The sequence below is a fragment of the Arachis stenosperma genome, chromosome 4 (genome assembly GCF_014773155.1).
Source record: "Arachis stenosperma cultivar V10309 chromosome 4, arast.V10309.gnm1.PFL2, whole genome shotgun sequence".
In the NCBI taxonomy this organism is placed as follows: Eukaryota; Viridiplantae; Streptophyta; class Magnoliopsida; order Fabales; family Fabaceae; genus Arachis; species Arachis stenosperma.
Genome location: NC_080380.1, coordinates 123,881,698 through 123,900,346, shown reverse-complemented (window position 1 = coordinate 123,900,346; position 18,649 = coordinate 123,881,698). Strand labels below are relative to the sequence as shown.

The following is an 18,649-nucleotide window of genomic DNA, read 5'->3' as shown; positions in this document are numbered from 1 at the left end:
TTAATTTTTAAAATCAAATCTTTTTAAATTATTTTTCAAATCATATCTTCTCAATCACATCTTTTTAAGACCATAAATTTTCAATCATATCTTTTTAATCACATCTTTTTCAAAATAGTTTTCAATCATATCTTTTTGATTTCTTATTTCAAAATCTTTTTCAAAAATCACTTGATTTCTTTTCCACTCTTAGTTTTCGAAAATCAGTTAAAGTTTTTTCAAAATGTTTTTAAAATCTTTTACTTAATTTTCGAAAATTTCTTCCCCTCTTCTCACATCCTTCTATTTATGGACTAACACTACTCCTTAATGCACAATTCGAACTCCATCTTTCTTGATAAGTTCGAATTCTCTACTTCTTCCTTCTATTTTTTATTTCCTCTGACACCTCAAGGAATCTCTATACTGTGACATAGAGGATTCCATACTTTCTTGTTCTTTTCTCTTTCATATGAGCAGGAGCAAAGACAAAAGCATTCTTGTTGAGGCTGACCCTGAACCTAAAAGGACCTTGAAGCGAAAGCTAAGAGAAGCTAAGGCACAATTCTCTATAGAGGATCTAACAGAAATCTTCAAAGAAGAAGACATGGCAGCCGAAAACAACAACAATGCCAACAATGCAAGGAAGGTGCTGGGTGACTTTACTGTACCTACTCCCGACTTCTATGGGAGAAGCATCTCTATCCCTGCCATTGGAGCAAACAACTTTGAGCTTAAGCCTCAATTAGTTTCTCTAATGCAACAGAATTGCAAGTTCCATGGACTTTCATTGGAAGATCCTCATCAGTTTTTAGCTGAATTCTTGCAAGTCTGTGACACTGTCAAGACTAATGGGGTTGACCCTGAGGTCTACAGACTTATGCTATTCCCTTTTGCTGTAAGAGACAGAGCTAGGATATGGTTGGACTCACAACCTAAAGAAAGCCTGAACTCTTGGGAAAAGCTAGTCAATGCCTTCTTGGCAAAGTTCTTTCCACCTCAAAAATTGAGTAAGCTTAGAGTGAAAGTCCAAACCTTCAGACAGAAGGAAGGAGAATCCTTCTATGAAGCTTGGGAAAGATACAAACAATTGATCAGAAAGTGTCCTTCTGACATGCTTTCTGAATGGAGCATCATAGGTATCTTCTATGATGGTCTGTCTGAACTGTCCAAGATGTCTTTGGATAGCTCTGCTGGAGGATCTCTTCATTTGAAGAAGACGCCTACAGAAGCTCAAGAACTAATTGAAATGAATAACCAATTCATGTACACTTCTGAAAGGAATCCTGTGAACAATGGGACAAATCAGAAGAAAGGAGTTCTTGAGATTGATACTTTGAATGCCATATTGGCTCAGAACAAAATATTGACTCAGCAAGTCAATTTAATTTCTCAAAGTCTGGCTGGAATGCAAAATGCACCAGGCAGTACTAAGGATGCTTCATCTGAAGAAGAAGCTTATGATCCTGAGAACCCTTCAATAGAAGAGGTGAATTACCTGGGAGAACCCTATGGAAATACCTATAATTCTTCATGGAGAAATCATCCAAATCTCTCATGGAAGGATCAACAGAGACCTTGGTGCACGAAATTGCAATCACACTTTTGCAATCCCGCACAACTAACCAGCAAGTGCACTGGGTCGTCCAAGTAATACCTTGCGTGAGCAAGGGTCGATCCCACGGAGATTGTCGGCTTGAAGCAAGCTATGGTTATCTTGTAAATCTTAGTCAGGATATCAGAAATTATCAGGATTGATTGTGAAAAGCAAAAGAACATGAAATGGTTACTTGTATTGCAGTAATGGAGAATAGGCTGAGGTTTGGAGATGCTCCATCTTCTGAATCTCTGCTTTCCTACTGTCTTCTTCAACAAACACGCAAGGCTCCTTCCATGGCAAGCTGTATGTAGGGTTTCACCGTTGTCAGTGGCTACCTCCCATCCTCTCATTGGAAATGTTCAACGCACCCTGTCACGACACGGCTATCCATCTGTCGGTTCTCAATCAGGCCGGAATAGAATCCAGTGATTCTTTTGCGTCTGTCACTAACGCCCCGCCCTCAGGAGTTTGAAGCACGTCACAGTCATTCAGTCATTGAATCCTACTCAGAATACCACAGACAAGGTTTAGACCTTCCGGATTCTCTTGAATGCCGCCATCGGTTCTAGCTTATACCACGAAGATTCCGATTAAAGAATCCAAGAGATAACTACTCAATCGAAGGTAGAACGGAGGTGGTTGTCAAGCACACGTTCATAAGTGAGAATGATGATGATTGTCATGGATCATCACATTCATCCGGGTTAAGAACAAGTGTTATCTTAGAATGGAAGCAAGCATGATTGAATAAGAAACAGTAGTAATTGCATTAATCCATCAAGACACAGCAGAGCTCCTCACCCCCAACCATGGGGTTTAGAGACTCATACCGTGGAATGTACACAATGAAACGTGTAAAAATGTCATGAGGTCATAAGGTACTGATACAATGTCAAAAGATCCTATTAATAGTAGACTAGTCACCTAAGGTTTTACAGAAATGAGTAAATGACAGAAAAATCCACTTCCGGGCCCACTTGGTGTGTGCTTGGGCTGAGCAATGAAGCAATTTCGTGTAGAGACCTTTTCTGGAGTTAAACGCCAGCTTTCATGCCAGTTTGGGCGTTTAACTCCAAATTTTATGCCAGTTCCGGCGTTTAACGCTGGAATTTCTGAGGCCGAATTGCTTCGCCGGTTTGGGCTATCAAATCTTGGGCAAAGTATGGACTATCATATATTGCTGGAAAGCCCAGGATGTCTACGTTCCAACGCCGTTGAGAGCGCGCTAATTGGGCTTCTGTAGCTCCAGAAAATCCACTTCGAGTGCAGGGAGGTCAGAATCCAACAGCATCTGCAGTCCTTTTCAGTCTCTGGATCAGATTTTTGCTCAGAACCTTCAATTTCAGTCAGAAAATACCTGAAATCACAGAAAAACACACAAACTCATAGTAAAGTCCAGAAAAGTGAATTTTAACTAAAAACTAACAAAAATACACTAAAAACTAACTAGATCATACTAAAAACATACTAAAAACAATGCCAAAAAGCGTATAAATTATCCGCTCATCACAACACCAAACTTAAATTGTTGCTTGTCCCCAAGCAACTGAAAATCAAAATAGGATAAAAAGAAGAGAATATACTATAGACTCCAAAATATCAAAGAAACATAGCTCCAATTAGATGAGCGGGACTAGTAGCTTTTTGCCTCCGAACAGTTTTGGCATCTCACTCTATCCTTTGAAGTTCAGAATGATTGGCATCTATGAGAACTCAGAACTCAGATAGTGTTATTGATTCTCCTAGTTAAGTATATTGATTCTTGAACATAGGTAGTGTATGAGTCTTGGCTGTGGCCCAAAGCACTCTGTCTTCCAGTATTACCACCGGATACATTCATGCCACAGACACATAATTGGGTGAACCTTTTTAGATTGTGACTCAGCTTTGCTAAAGTCCCCAATTAGAGGTGTCCAGGGTTCTTAAGCACACTCTTTTTGCCTTGGTTCACAACTTTATTTCTTTCTTTTTCTTTTTCTTTTCTCTCCTTTTTTTTTTCGAAATTTTTTTTTGTATTCACTGCTTTTTCTTGCTTCAAGAATCAATTTAATGATTTTTCAGATCCTCAATAACAGTTCTCCTTTTCCATCATTCTTTCAAGAGCCAACAATTTTAACATTCTTAAAATAACAAATTCAAGAGACATATGCACTGTTCAAGCATTCATTCAGAAAACAAAAAGTATTGTCACCACATCAAACTAATTCAACTAGTTTCAGAGATAAATTTTGAAATCCTGTACTTCTTGTTCTTTTGTGATTAAAGCATTTTTCATTTAAGAGAGGTGATGGATTCATAGGACATTCATAACTTTAAGGCATAAATTTCAATTTTATTAATTATGAATTAAGAACAAGACTCAAATATAGATATAAGATAAAAATAAAATAAAAATAAGAATAGAAAACAAAAGAAAAAACGGAAAAATAGGCTCCTAATGATAGAGGTTTTCACAGAGTTAGGACTCAACAACCTTGATTTTGAGAAGTGGATGCTCCCTCAGCTTGAGAGGAGAGCTTTTGGCGTTTCATCTCTTGGATTTCACGCCCCTGCTTCTCTTGTTCCTTCAGCAATTTGCAGAGCATGCAGTTCTGATTCTGCTGTTCTTCCTTAAGTTGCTCCATAGTCTCTTGCAACTTGGTGATAGATGCTTCCAGGCTGGCCCAGTAGCCAATTTCAGGAAATTCAGGGAGGAACTCCTGCGCCCTCCTTTTGATAGAGTTGTCTTGCACTTGTCCTTCCATTGACTTCTTGGTGATTGGGTGTTCAATGGGTATGAATTCATCTATTCCCATCTTCACCCCAGCCTCTTTACAGAGCAAAGAGATTAAGCTTGGGTAAGCTAGTTTGGCTTCAGTGGAATTTTTATTTGCAATTGTGTAAATCTCACAAGCAATTACATGATGGACCTCCACTTCTTTTCCAAGCATAATGCAATGAATCATCACTGCCCTCTTAATGGTGACCTCAGAACGGTTGCTAGTGGGCAATATGGAACGCCCAATGAAGTCTAGCCAACCTCTTGCAATTGGCTTGAGGTCTCCCCTCTTGAGTTGGTTTGGGACACCCTTTGAATTGGTTATCCACTTAGTTCCAGGGAGGCATATGTCCTCTAGAACTTGATCTAACCCTTTATCTACTCTCACCATCCTCCTATTAAAGGAGTCAGGATCATCTTGCAGTTGAGGTAGTTTGAAGATTTCTCTTATTTTGTCCAGATAGAAGTACATAACTTTCCCTCTGACCATAGTTCTGTAGGTATGGTAAGCAGTTCCAGTCATTCTCTGCTTATCTGTCAGCCACAGATTTGAGTAGAATTCCTGAACCATGTTCCTTCCAACCTTTGTCTCAGGATTGGTTAGAACTTCCCATCCTCTGTTTCGAATTTGCTCTTGGATCCCCTGATATTCATCTTCTTTCAGATCAAACTTAACTTCCGGGATCACTGACCTCAGACCCATTATTTTGTGATAATGGTCTTCATGTTCTTTGGTTAAGAACTTCTCTTGATTCCAAAGATTCTTTGGATTATTCTCTTTCTTGCCTCTTAAATTGTTTTGTTTTCCCTTAGGAGCCATGATATTGATGAATCTTGGCTTAGTGATCACGGAAAAGCACACCAAACTTAGAGGTTTGCTTGTCCTCAAGCAAAAGAAAAGAGAGAAGAGAGGGGGAGGAAGAGGAAATTCGAATGGTGTGGTTGAAAGAGGGGGAACAAACGTGTATTTATAAGGTGGGGAGGGGAGTTTTCGAAAAAAAAGAGGAATTTGAAAGGAGATTTGAGAAGATATGAAAAGAAATTGAGAAAAGGGTGAAATTTTTGAACAATGTTTGTAATTGATTTGAAATAAATTTGAAAAATGGTTTTCATTTTTGAAGATTTGAAAGTGAATGATGAATGATTGAAGTGTGATTTTGTAGAAAAGTATGGGTAAGAAAAGGAACGTTTGAAAAAATTTGATTTGAAAACAAAATTGTGGTCCCCCACCTTGCTGGCGTTAAACGCCCAGAATGGCACCCATTCTGGCGTTTAACGCCCATTTGTTGCCCCTTTTGGGCGTTTAACGCCCAGCCAGGTGCCCTGGCTGGCGTTAAACGCTAGAAAGTCTTTATTACTGGGCGTTTTTCTGAACGCCCAGGATGCTGCACACCTGGCGTTAAACGCCCAGAATGGTACCCATTCTGGCGTTTAACGCCCAAAATGGTACCATTACTGGCGTTAAACGCCCAGAATGGTGCCCATTCTGGCGTTTAACGCCCAAAATGCCCCTTACTGGCGTTTTTTCGCCAGTGAGCTCATTTTCTCTGCTTTTTTGAGCTGAATCCTTCTGTAACTCTGTGAATTCCTTCATTTTTGATACTTGCCTCTGTAAGAACAATTCATACAACCTTCCAATGACTGGGTTGCCTCCCAGCAAGCGCTTCTTTACTGTCTTTAGCTGGACCTTCACTGAGAATCACTCAAGTCTCAGTTTTGAGCATTCCTGCTCAAAATTTCCTTCAAGATAATGCTTGATTCTCTGTCCATTAACAATGAACTTTTTGTCAGAATCAATATCCTGAAGCTCAACATACCTATATGGTGAGACTCCTGTAATCACATACGGACCCCTCCACCGGGATTTGAGTTTTCCTGGAAACAATTTGAGCCTAGAGTTAAAAAGCAGAACCTTTTGTCCTGGCTTAAAGACTCTGGTTGACAACTTCTTGTCATGCCATTTCTTTGCCTTTTCCTTATAAATTTTTGCATTTTCAAAGGCATTGAGTCTGAACTCCTCTAGCTCATTTAACTGGAGTAATCTTTTTTCACCAGCTAACTGTGCATCCATGTTTAGGAATCTGGTTGCCCAGTAGGCTTTGTGTTCCAGTTCCACAGGCAAATGACAGGCCTTCCCATACACCAGTTGGTATGGAGAGGTCCCTATAGGAGTCTTGAATGCTGTTCTGTATGCCCACAGAGCATCATCCAAGCTCTTTGCCCAATCCTTTCTTCGGGCTATCACAGTCCGTTCTAGGATTCTTTTTAGCTCTCTGTTAGAGACTTCAGCTTGCCCATTTGTCTGTAGATGATACGGAGTTGCCACTTTATGGCTAATTCCATATCTAACCATAGCAGAGTATAGCTGTTTGTTGCAGAAATGAGAGCCCCCATCACTGATTAGTACTCTGGGAACACTAAATCTGCTGAAAATGTGTTTCTGGAGAAATTTGAGCACGGTCTTGGTATCATTAGTGGGTGTAGCAATTGCTTCTACCCACTTAGATACATAGTCCACTGCCACCAGAATGTAAGTGTTTAAGTATGATGGTGGGAATGGTCCCATGAAATCAATTCCCCATACATCAAACAATTCTATCTCTAATATCCCCTGCTGAGGCATGGCATATCCGTGAGGCAGGTTACCAGCTCTTTGGCAACTGTCACAGTTACGCACAAACTCTCGGGAATCTTTATAGAGGGTAGGCCAGTAGAAGCCGCACTGGAGAACTTTAGTGGCTGTTCGCTCACTTCCAAAATGTCCTCCATACTGTGATCCATGGCAGTGCCATAGGATCCTTCGTGCTTCTTCTCTGGGTACACATCTGCGGATCACTCCGTCAGCACATCTCTTAAAGAGATATGGTTCATCCCAGAGGTAGTACTTGGCATCTGAAATTAATTTCTTTCTTTGCACTCTGCTGTACTCCTTGGGTATGAACCTCACAGCTTTATAGTTTGCAATATCTGCAAACCATGGAGCTTCCTGAATGGCAAAGAGTTGCTCATCTGGGAAAGTCTCAGAGATCTCAATAGAAGGGAGGGACGCCCCAGCTACTGGTTCTATTCGGGACAGATGATCTGCTACTTGGTTCTCTGTCCCTTTTCTGTCTCTTATTTCTATATCAAACTCTTGCAGAAGCAACACCCATCTTATAAGCTTGGGTTTTGAATCCTGCTTTGTGAGTAAGTATTTAAGAGCAGCATGGTCAGTGTACACAATCACCTTTGATCCCACTAGGTAGGATCTAAACTTGTCAATGGCATAGACCACTGCAAGTAATTCTTTTTCTGTGGTTGTGTAATTCTTCTGTGCATCATTTAGAACACGGCTAGCATAATAAATGACATGCAGAAGTTTGTTATGCCTCTGTCCCAATGATGTGTTATAACTGGGTATAGCTACGATTTAGGAAATTGCACAAACGGCAAAATTCCTTCCGGCAAGTGCACCGGTTATCGTCAAGTAAAAACTCACAATAGAGTGAGGTCGAATCCCACAAGGATTGGTTGAATGAGCAATTCGAACTAGAAGTTTGGTTAGTTGAGCGGAATCAAGAATTGGAGGTGAATTGCATAAAGTAAATTTGGCGGGAAATGTAAATTGCAAGGAATGGAAATGACAGAATCTTAAATTGCAAGAATGAAAGTGCGAGAAATTAAATTGCTGAAATTAAAAGGGAATTGGGGTGATTGCATGAATTGAAAGTGCAGAATGTAAATAGAAAGTGTAGATCAGAGATGGGGAGTTCATTGGGTGTTAGGAGATATTGAGATCTCCGAATCAAAACATTTTATCTCTTCCTCAACCAATGCATTCATTGAATTTTGCTTGGCAATCTTATATGATTGGATCCCAATCCCTTGGCTCACCAATTCTCTCTAAAAACAAACAAATTCCCAATCCCTTGGTTTAAATGTTCATAAGAAGAGATGATGCTCGATCACTGATTATACCACACAGTTTCATGAACCACAATTTGGTAGGATTACATGTCACAATATCCATCCAAACCCCAATCCAATTCACTGTGAGAAAGCTTCTCTAGCATGAATCCATCATTCCTTTCCCAAGGTTCCGAAGGATTCCAATTATGGGTAGTTTCTTTCCCAAGACAACTACCCAATGGAATTAGATCGAGAAGCTTTCTAAAAATTCAAGAGAAAAGATTGAAGAAGAAGATAAAAACTATTATTGATTCATTGAATTACAATAGAGCTCCCTAACCCAATGAAAGGGGTTTAGTGAGTCATAGCTCTGAATTCAATTCCAAAGAGTGAAAACTAGCAAAAATGATAAAAAGTTCCAGAGTGTAAAAAAAGTGCTAACTAACTTAAATTCTATCCTATTTATACACTTTCTAAATTGAGCTTCTGTTGTGTTTCTTGGGCTTTGAGGCCTTTCCTTGAATTCCTTTTGCTTTAAGCTTATGGTCCATAATCCTGATGCGGCTGTGATCCAATTCTCGTTGGAAAGCTATGGATGTCAGCTTTCTAACGCAACTGGAAGCACCTCAATTGGATCTCTATAGCTCAAGTTATGCTCCATGGAAGGTGAAGAGGTCAGCTGGCCTGATTGCATGTTGGTACTATGCTCTTCTATGCACATTACGGGGCTGTTTTCTCCCTCAATTTTTAGTATCCACCATGCATGCCATATATGCTTGGAAAGCTCTAGATGTCTTCTTTCCAATGCATTTTGAATCACCTCATTTGGAGTTTTGTAGCTCAAGTTATTTATGTTTGAAGAAGGCATGGTCAAGCTGTTCCATATAACACGTTTAAGCTCCAGTTTAAGCTTAAACTGGAGCTTAAACGTGGAAATGGTCCTGGTGCTTTTCCTACTTCTTGCGTTTAACCTCCAGTTTGAGGTCAAACTGGAGGTTAAACGTGGAATGCTTCTTGGTGAGAAAAGAAAGTGTCGAACACGTTTAACCTCCAGTTTGAGGTTAAACTGGAGGTTAAACGTGGAAATGCTTTTGTGCCTCCCTTAGTTCAATTCTCATTCTGGCGTTTAACCTCCAGTTTGAGGTCAAACTGGAGGTTAAACGTGGAATGCTCCTTAGTGCTCTTTCTCATTCTGGCGTTTAACTTCCAGTTTAAGGTTAAACTGGAGGTTAAACGCCAGTTACAGCATTTCCTCCTTTCTCATGATTCTGGCGTTTAAGCTCCAGTTTAACCTTAAACTGGAGCTTAAACGTCCCATTTGATATTCAAGCTTCCTTTATTGATTTTGTTGCTTCCTTGCCTAGCCTCTCTTCCCTGAAATCATCCAAATAATTGCATCAAAGTCTTGCAAAATTTCATGAGAAATCATCCATTCATAGCATTCAAGTAATATCACTAAAAACTCATGGAATTTGCATCAAAATCATAATGTTTGGATGATTCATTACTTTGTTGTTCATTTAACCATTCTTGGTTACTTTAAGCTCAAGAAAATGCATAAAACAACTAAAACTAACAGAAAAATGCTAGTGAAACTAGCCTAAGATGCCTTGGCATCACAACACCAAACTTAATACTTGCTTGTCCCTAAGCAAGTCCTGAGATATTTGAGAAGAAAGTATGAAACAAAAAGCAATTACATTGGCTATATTAGCAAGCATTTGAAGTTCATCAGAAGGGTTTTATGCAGAAAGTTGCAGCATCACTTTTTCATTCTTATCAGGTAGAATCATCACTTTTTCATTGCATCCATCAAACACTGCTATGGCCTCTTGTTATTCTCATGTCCTTGGCACTTTTTCTTTCTTTGTTTTTCTTTTTCTTAGAGCTCTTTTGCTCCTTGTTTGCTCAGTGTCATGTGTTGCACAAGCCTTTGGCATTTTCTTTTTTTTCTTATCAGTGCATTACACATATCCACTACAGGCATTTTAGTTCACATTTCTTCTTGAGACATTGGTGCCCAGCACCTCTTTGTGTAACTAAATGTTTTGTAGCTAGGTTGCTCTTGATAATGGACTTTTGGTCGATAATCCCGGGTTAGTTAACCCAAGTTACCAAGTGTTGAAACACTCCACAGAACCTATTCATCCAAACAGATCCTAGTACATAAACACCACAGGCATATGTCTCAAAAGTTCAAACCATTGGTGCCTTGCATTATTTTCTTAATTCTTTTGCTTTTTGGTTGCCCTTTTCAGTGGCTTTTTCTTCTTCTTTTTCTTTCTTTGTCATGGCCAAAGACATTCATTCATCAAGATCCATAGACAGCATTCAACTTCTTCACAAAAAATGATAATTCTACACTCAATTTCCAGTGAGCTAACTAAACAATCAAGCATGCATACCACCACTTAATTCTACTTGATTTGTCACTAATTGAGCCAAGTTACTTTTGTTCAAACTTTTCTTTTATTTTTGGAAACAGAACAAGCATGGCAAGCATTTGTTTAAGAAGGTGAGTTATATCCAAACATCTAGGCATTTACTTTATTCAAAGCAATAAATAAACAAACATACTAAAAACTTCACTTTCCAGAAAGATTCAACAATTTCAGTTTAAACCAGAACAAGCATGCTTTTGTTTGCCTTTTAAAGAAAGGTCAAGGAACAACACCACCTTGTGAAATTTCTTGTTTTCTCTTTGTTGCTAGGAAACAATTTGATTTCTCCTTCTTCTACTAGTTGTTGCATCATGTTCTTTCTAAGATCCTTGTTTCCCTTCCTGCAAAGAGTGATGAAGTTGCTTGTTTCTCAAGCACTTGAATGGTTAGCTCACTATATATGGGCAAGTGTCTGAGTCTTAAGTTGGTGTGTGAACACCAAACTTAGTCTCCTACTTACTCCTCTGCTCTTTGAATCCTTGAATTCTCTTTGGAATGAAGTTGCTGCTAAGGATTTTAAGCATTTCTGTGTTGCTTAGAATGGTTGTTCCTTTCATATAATTCAAAGGTTGTTATGTTCAGTTAATCTGTATGGTGGAACACCAAACTTAGAGTCACACATTCCCCTTTGAATTATTGATCCACAAATTCATTGTTTGGTGTGAAACACCAAACTTAATTCCTTGCAATGCACAGAAACTACTTCACCTTTTTATTGAAACAAATAAAAGAAACAGTAAAGGAGTATTACCTCAGGTTGGGTTGCCTCCCAACAAGCGCTTCTTTAACGTCACTAGCTTGACGGTTGTCTTCCTCAGTTGAGGTGATATTTAACCTTGTCCTTTTCATCCACATCTCCCAAGTAATGTTTGAGTCTTTGACCATTCACAGTGAAGGTTCGTTGTGACTTTTCTTCCATGATTTCTACTTGTCCATATTGGGAGACCTTGGTGACAAGGAATGGCCCAGACCACCTTGATTTTAGCTTCCCTGGGAATAGCTTCAGCCTAGAATTGTAGAGCAATACTTTTTGTCCCTCTTCAAATTTCCTTGGGGCTATGTTGCTGTCATGCTTCTTCTTTGCTCTTTCTTTGTAAATTTTGGCATTCTCATAAGCTTCAGCTCTGAATTCTTCCAACTCTTGAATTTGCAACATCCTTCTTTCTCCAGCAGCTTTGCTATCCAAGTTCAAGAGTTTCAACGCCCAGAATGCCTTGTGTTCCAACTCCAGTGGCAAATGGCAAGCCTTTCCATATACTAGTTGGTAAGGAGACATTCCAATTGGTGTTTTGAAAGCTGTCCTATATGCCCAAAGAGCATCATCTAGCTTAATCGACCAGTCCTTCCTTGAAGTTCCCACAGTCTTTTCCAGGATTCTTTTGAGCTCCCTATTAGATATTTCGGCTTGCCCACTTGTCTGTGGATGGTATGGTGTGGCTACCTTGTGTTTGACTCCATATTTTAGAAGCAATGCCTCTAATGGTTTGTTACAGAAGTGGCTTCCTCCATCACTGATGATTGCTCTTGGAACCCCAAAACGGCAAAAAATGTGTTTTCTGAGGAAGTTCATGACTACCTTATTATCATTGGTTGGGGTTGCTATTGCTTCAACCCACTTGGAGACATAGTCTACTGCTACAAGAATGTAATTATTTGAGTATGAGGTGGGGAAGGGTCCCATGAAATCTATCCCCCATACATCAAACAATTCAAGTTCCAGAATGAATTGTTGTGGCATTTCATTTCTTCTTGGTAGGTTCCCCGCTTTCTGGCATTCATGGCAGCGCTTCACTAGTTCCTTTGCATCTTTGAAGATAGTGGGCCAATAAAATCCACACTGCAACACCTTAGCTGCTGTTCTTTCTCCTGCAAAATGTCCTCCATAAGTGGAACCATGGCAGTCCCATAAAACTTCCCTTCCTTCTTCCTCTGATATGCATCTTCTGAGTAAGCCATCAGAACATTTTTTGAACAAGTATGGTTCGTCCCATATGAAGTATTTGGCATCATTTACCAATTTCTTCCTTTGATGCTTGTTAAATTCCAACGGCAAACTCCCAGTGGCTTTGAAGTTTGCTATGTCTGCAAACCAGGGTGCTTTGTGAATTATCATGAGTTGTTCATCAGGAAAGCATTCATTTATATGTGTGCTTTGTGTGCTTCCTTCTTCACATGGTATCCTTGATAAATGGTCTGCCACCTTGTTCTCTACACCCTTCTTGTCTTTGATTTCAATGTCAAATTCCTGCAACAAAAGAACCCATCTAATAAGTCTTGGTTTGGATTCTTGTTTAGCAAGTAAGTATTTTAAAGCTGAATGATCAGTGAAAACAATGACTTTAGATCCAATGAGATAGGATCTAAATTTGTCAAATGCAAAGACTATTGCCAAGAGTTATTTTTCAGTGGTTGTATAATTCCTTTGGTTATCATTCAAGACCTTACTAGCATAATAAATCACATGTACCAAATTGTCTTTCCTTTGTCCTAACACTGCCCCAATAGCAAGGTCTGATGCATCACACATCAGTTCAAAAGGTAAGTTCCAATCAGGTGGGGCAATGATAGGTGCAGAGGAAAGTTTTTGCTTCAAAAGTTCATAGGCTAGCATGCAATTTTCATCAAATACAAAGGGTGTATCAGAGACAAGCAAGTTACTCAAAGGTTTGGCTATTTTAGAAAAGTCTCTAATAAACCTTCTGTAAAAGCCAGCGTGTCCCAAAAAACTCCTAACTGCCTTGACATTACTTGGTGGAGGTAGTTTTTCAATGAGTTCTACCTTAGCCTTGTCCACCTCAATGCCTCTATTGGAGACTTTGTGGCCAAGGACTATTCCTTCTGTGACCATGAAATGACACTTTTCCCAGTTTATTACTAGGTTGGTCTCTTGGCATCTCTTAAGCACCAAGGCAAGGTGGTGTAGGCAGCTAGGAAAGGAATTTCCAAACACAGAAAAATCATCCATGAAAACTTCAATAAACTTTTCGATCATGTCCGAAAAGATGGACAGCATGCACCTTTGGAAAGTTGCAGGTGCATTGCACAATCCAAAGGGCATGCGTCTATACGCAAATACTCCATATGGACAAACAAATGATGTTTTCTCTTGATCTCTTGGATCAACTACTATCTGATTATAGCCTGAGTATCCATCCAGAAAGCAATAGTAAGCATGTCCTGCAAGCCTTTCAAGCATCTGATCCATAAATGGGAGTGGGAAATGATCTTTTCTGGTGGCTTCATTGAGCTTCCTGTAGTCTATGCACATCCTCCACCCAGTGACAGTTCTTGTGGGTATGAGTTCGTTCCTCTCGTTTGGTACCACAGTTATGCCACCTTTCTTGGGAACTACATGGATGGGACTAACCCATGGGCTATCCGAAATGGGGTAGATTACCCCTGCCTGCCATAACTTCATGACCTCCTTTTGTACCACTTCTTTCATGACGGGATTCAATCTTCTCTGAGCTTGAATGGAGGGTCTAGCATCTTCTTCTAACAAGATTTTATGCATGCATATGGATGAACTTATCCCCTTCAAATCAGCTAGGGTCCATCCAATGGCATCTTGATGAGTTTGTAGCACCTTGATCAATTCTTCTTCCTGTTCTTGGCTCAGGGCAGAGCTAATGATAACAGGATAGCTCTCATCACTACCCAAGTATGCATACTTGAGATTAGGGGGCAATGCTTTGAGCTCAGGTTTTGGTGCTTCCTTCTCCTCTTTCACTCTTTCTGGCATGCTTGGCATGGTTGTTTCAGCAGCCTTGATGTCACTAACTTCCATATCCTTGGTGAACTCCTCCTCTGCCACTTCTTTTGTTGTTTCCTCAAGGGTTTCTTGTACTGCAATGTCCACTACATCCACCCTCATGCATTCCTTTAGTGATTCTGATGGATAGCTCATTGCCTTGAATACATTAAACACCAATTTCTCATCATGTAGTCTAAGAGTGAGTTCACCCTTTTGGACATCTATGATGGCTCCAGCAGTAGCCAGGAAGGGTCTTCCCAGAATGATTGAAGCTTTGGCTTCTTCCTCCATATCTAACACCACAAAATCAGCAGGAAATATGAAATCTCCCACTTTCACCAACAAATCCTCAACTATTCCATGAGGGAATTTAAAGGTTCGATCTGCCAATTGGAGGGCCATTCTTGTTGGTTTGGCTTCCTCAATCTTCATTCTTCTCATCATTGTTAGAGTCATCAAATTGATACTGGCCCCTAAGTCACACAAGGCCTTCTCCACCATGACTTCCCCTATGATACAGGGGATTTGGAAACTGCCTGGATCCTTCAATTTCAGAGGCAATTTGTGTTGAATGATGGCACTGCATTCTTCAGTCAACAACACCGTTTCTTCATTTTTCCAGCTTCTCTTCTTGGTCATTAATTCCTTTAAGAATTTTGCATAGAGTGGCATTTGTTCTATTGCCTCAGCAAACGGAATGTTGATTTGAAGCTTCTTGAAAATCTCCAAGAATCTGGAGAATTGGCCATCCTTTTCAACTTTCATCAAACGTTGAGGATATGGTACTTTGGGTGTATAAGGCTTCAGGACCTCTTTTTCTTTTTCTTTTGTTGAACACGGTGTCAAAGATTGTCCCTATTCCTTGTCTCTCACATTTTCCTTTGCTTCATCTTCTGTGGTTTCCTTTGAGATCTCCTTTAGCTTCTTTCCACTTCTGAGGGTTATGGCCTTACATTCTTCCCTTGCAATAGCCTTGGCAGCATGAGAATTGCTTGGCCCAGGGGTTTGCTTAGACAAATACAGAATTTGATTTTCTAGCTTCTGGATGGCAGCTCCTTGGTTTTGCAAGTTGGAATTTACTTCTTCCCTAAAGGCTTTCAATTCGGTTATGTCTTGACTCATGGTTGAAAGCATTCTTTCTATCCTGTTTAATTGATCTTGAAATTGTTGGTTCGGATTGGATTGGTCAGGTTGATTATTTTGGCCATGATATGGTGGTTGGGAGTAAGTGTTTTGTGTGGCTTGGTATGATCTTTGGTTGGAGTTTTGGTATGTGGAATTGTTGTGTTGGTTGTGGTTGTAAGGTTTGTGGTTTTGTGGTTGGGTTTGCTGGTTTTCCCACCCAAAGTTTGGGTGGTTTTTCCATCCTGCGTTGTAAGTGTTGGAATGTGGATCATATGATTGCCTTTGTTGGTTTCCCACATAGTTGGCCTCTTCCCAATCACCTCCTTCAATGCTTACTTCCTCTTGATCTTGTGTGTGTATTGCAGCCACTTGCTTTGAGTCCAATTTCCTTGTGAGCTCTGCTAGTTGCTTGGCAAACACCTTGTTTTGGGCTAGAATTGTATCAACATGGTTCAGCTCCATGACTCCCTTAGTGTTGTGTCTCTCTGAAGCATAGTAGTACTCATTCTCAGCCACTGTCTCAATCACTTCAATGGCTTCTTCCACAGTCTTTTTCCTGTTCAATGAACCTCCTGATGAATGGTCTACAGCCTTCCTTGATTCATAAGAAAGTCCATCATAGAAAATATGCAATTGCACCCACTCAGGGAACATGTTTGGTGGACATTTCCTTGTCAATTCTTTGAACCTCTCCCATGCCTCGTAGAGTGTCTCACCATCTTGTTGTCTAAAAGTCTGAACCTCAGATCGAAGCCTATTGACCTTTTATGGGGGGTAGAAACGTGCCAGAAACTTGCTCTCCACCTCATCCCAGGTTGTTAGGCTGTCCCTTGGGAATGATTCCAGCCACTTAGCTGCCTTGTCCCTAAGTGAGAATGGGAACAAGAGCAGTTTATAGGCATCGTCCTGGACTCCATTGGACTTCACAGTGTCGCAAATTCTCAGGAATTTGGTGAGATGTTGGTTTGGATCTTCATTAGCACTCCCACCAAATGAACAATGGTTCTCCACCAGTGATATTAGCTGTGGTTTGAGTTCAAAATTATTGGCCTGAATGGGTGGTTTCTGAATGCTGCTACCACAATTCCCAGAGGTTGGGTTTATGTATGAACCAAGAACCCTCCTCTCAGGAATGGCATTGTTTCCATCAGCCCTCTCATGGTTGTGAAATTCTCTATCCATGTTGAGATCTAGAGCTTCCTCAAAGTTGTCCTCAGATTCTCCTTCAGATTCTTCCTCTCTCAATACTCTCTTTTCTCTTGCTTCCCTTCTAAGTCTATGAAGGGTCCTCTCTGGTTCGGTATATGGAGGAGTTGATGTCTCTCCTCTTCTACCTGTCATACAAGAACACACCACAAGCAACAAACAAGTGGAATACTCTTGGTTAATGGAAGAGTATGGTTAGAGCAGTGAGGAATTAATTCAAATAGTTAGTGGGTCAGTGAGTTAGTTGCTTGAAATTAAAGGCATAAAGAAAGAAAAGCAAATAACAGAGTGCAGAAATTAAAATTCAACAAGTAAATTAACAAAACAAAAAAATGCTCAATCTAGTTAACTTCCAATTTGAGAATTGTCAATCGAAAACCAATCCCCGGCAACGGCGCCATAAACTTGATGTGCTATAACTGGGTATAGCTACGATTTAGGAAATTGCACAAACGGCAAAATTCCTTCCGGCAAGTGCACCGGTTATCGTCAAGTAAAAACTCACAATAGAGTGAGGTCGAATCCCACAAGGATTGGTTGAATGAGCAATTCGAACTAGAAGTTTGGTTAGTTGAGCGGAATCAAGAATTGGAGGTGAATTGCATAAAGTAAATTTGGCGGGAAATGTAAATTGCAAGGAATGGAAATGACAGAATCTTAAATTGCAAGAATGAAAGTGCGAGAAATTAAATTGCTGAAATTAAAAGGGAATTGGGGTGATTGCATGAATTGAAAGTGCAGAATGTAAATAGAAAGTGTAGATCAGAGATGGGGAGTTCATTGGGTGTTAGGAGATATTGAGATCTCCGAATCAAAACATTTTATCTCTTCCTCAACCAATGCATTCATTGAATTTTGCTTGGCAATCTTATATGATTGGATCCCAATCCCTTGGCTCACCAATTCTCTCTAAAAACAAACAAATTCCCAATCCCTTGGTTTAAATGTTCATAAGAAGAGATGATGCTCGATCACTGATTATACCACACAGTTTCATGAACCACAATTTGGTAGGATTACATGTCACAATATCCATCCAAACCCCAATCCAATTCACTGTGAGAAAGCTTCTCTAGCATGAATCCATCATTCCTTTCCCAAGGTTCCGAAGGATTCCAATTATGGGTAGTTTCTTTCCCAAGACAACTACCCAATGGAATTAGATCGAGAAGCTTTCTAACAAAATTCAAGAGAAAAGATTGAAGAAGAAGATAAAAACTATTATTGATTCATTGAATTACAATAGAGCTCCCTAACCCAATGAAAGGGGTTTAGTGAGTCATAGCTCTGAATTCAATTCCAAAGAGTGAAAACTAGCAAAAATGATAAAAAGTTCCAGAGTGTAAAAAAAGTGCTAACTAACTTAAATTCTATCCTATTTATACACTTTCTAAATTGAGCTTCTGTTGTGTTTCTTGGGCTTTGAGGCCTTTCCTTGAATTCCTTTTGCTTTAAGCTTATGGTCCATAATCCTGATGCGGCTGTGATCCAATTCTCGTTGGAAAGCTATGGATGTCAGCTTTCTAACGCAACTGGAAGCACCTCAATTGGATCTCTATAGCTCAAGTTATGCTCCATGGAAGGTGAAGAGGTCAGCTGGCCTGATTGCATGTTGGTACTATGCTCTTCTATGCACATTACGGGGCTGTTTTCTCCCTCAATTTTTAGTATCCACCATGCATGCCATATATGCTTGGAAAGCTCTAGATGTCTTCTTTCCAATGCATTTTGAATCACCTCATTTGGAGTTTTGTAGCTCAAGTTATTTATGTTTGAAGAAGGCATGGTCAAGCTGTTCCATATAACACGTTTAAGCTCCAGTTTAAGCTTAAACTGGAGCTTAAACGTGGAAATGCTCCTGGTGCTTTTCCTACTTCTTGCGTTTAACCTCCAGTTTG

The 18,649-nt window shown here is 39.9% G+C and overlaps 1 protein-coding gene and 2 non-coding genes across 3 annotated transcripts; 1 reads left to right on the top strand and 2 right to left on the bottom strand.

Annotated features, from left to right (window-relative positions):
* Positions 1-991: 991 nt before the first annotated feature.
* LOC130978227 (small nucleolar RNA R71) lies at positions 992-1,099 on the bottom strand. The gene has a single exon (XR_009085882.1). It is a non-coding gene; the product is annotated as a small nucleolar RNA R71 (small nucleolar RNA).
* Positions 1,100-11,480: 10,381 nt separating this feature from the next.
* On the bottom strand, positions 11,481-11,942 carry LOC130975432 (uncharacterized). Its single transcript, XM_057900231.1, has one exon. It carries the CDS (start codon positions 11,940-11,942, stop codon positions 11,481-11,483), a length of 462 nt encoding a protein of 153 aa, XP_057756214.1.
* A 4,255-nt stretch (positions 11,943-16,197) lies between these two features.
* LOC130977785 (small nucleolar RNA R71) lies at positions 16,198-16,301 on the top strand. Its single transcript, XR_009085461.1, has one exon. It is a non-coding gene; the product is annotated as a small nucleolar RNA R71 (small nucleolar RNA).
* The last annotated feature ends 2,348 nt before the right edge of the window (positions 16,302-18,649 follow it).

Coding starts and splice junctions, on each gene's coding strand:
- LOC130975432 (XM_057900231.1), bottom strand. CDS start 11,942: ATGTCTCCTTACCAACTAGTATATGGAAAGGCTTGCCATTTGCCACTG.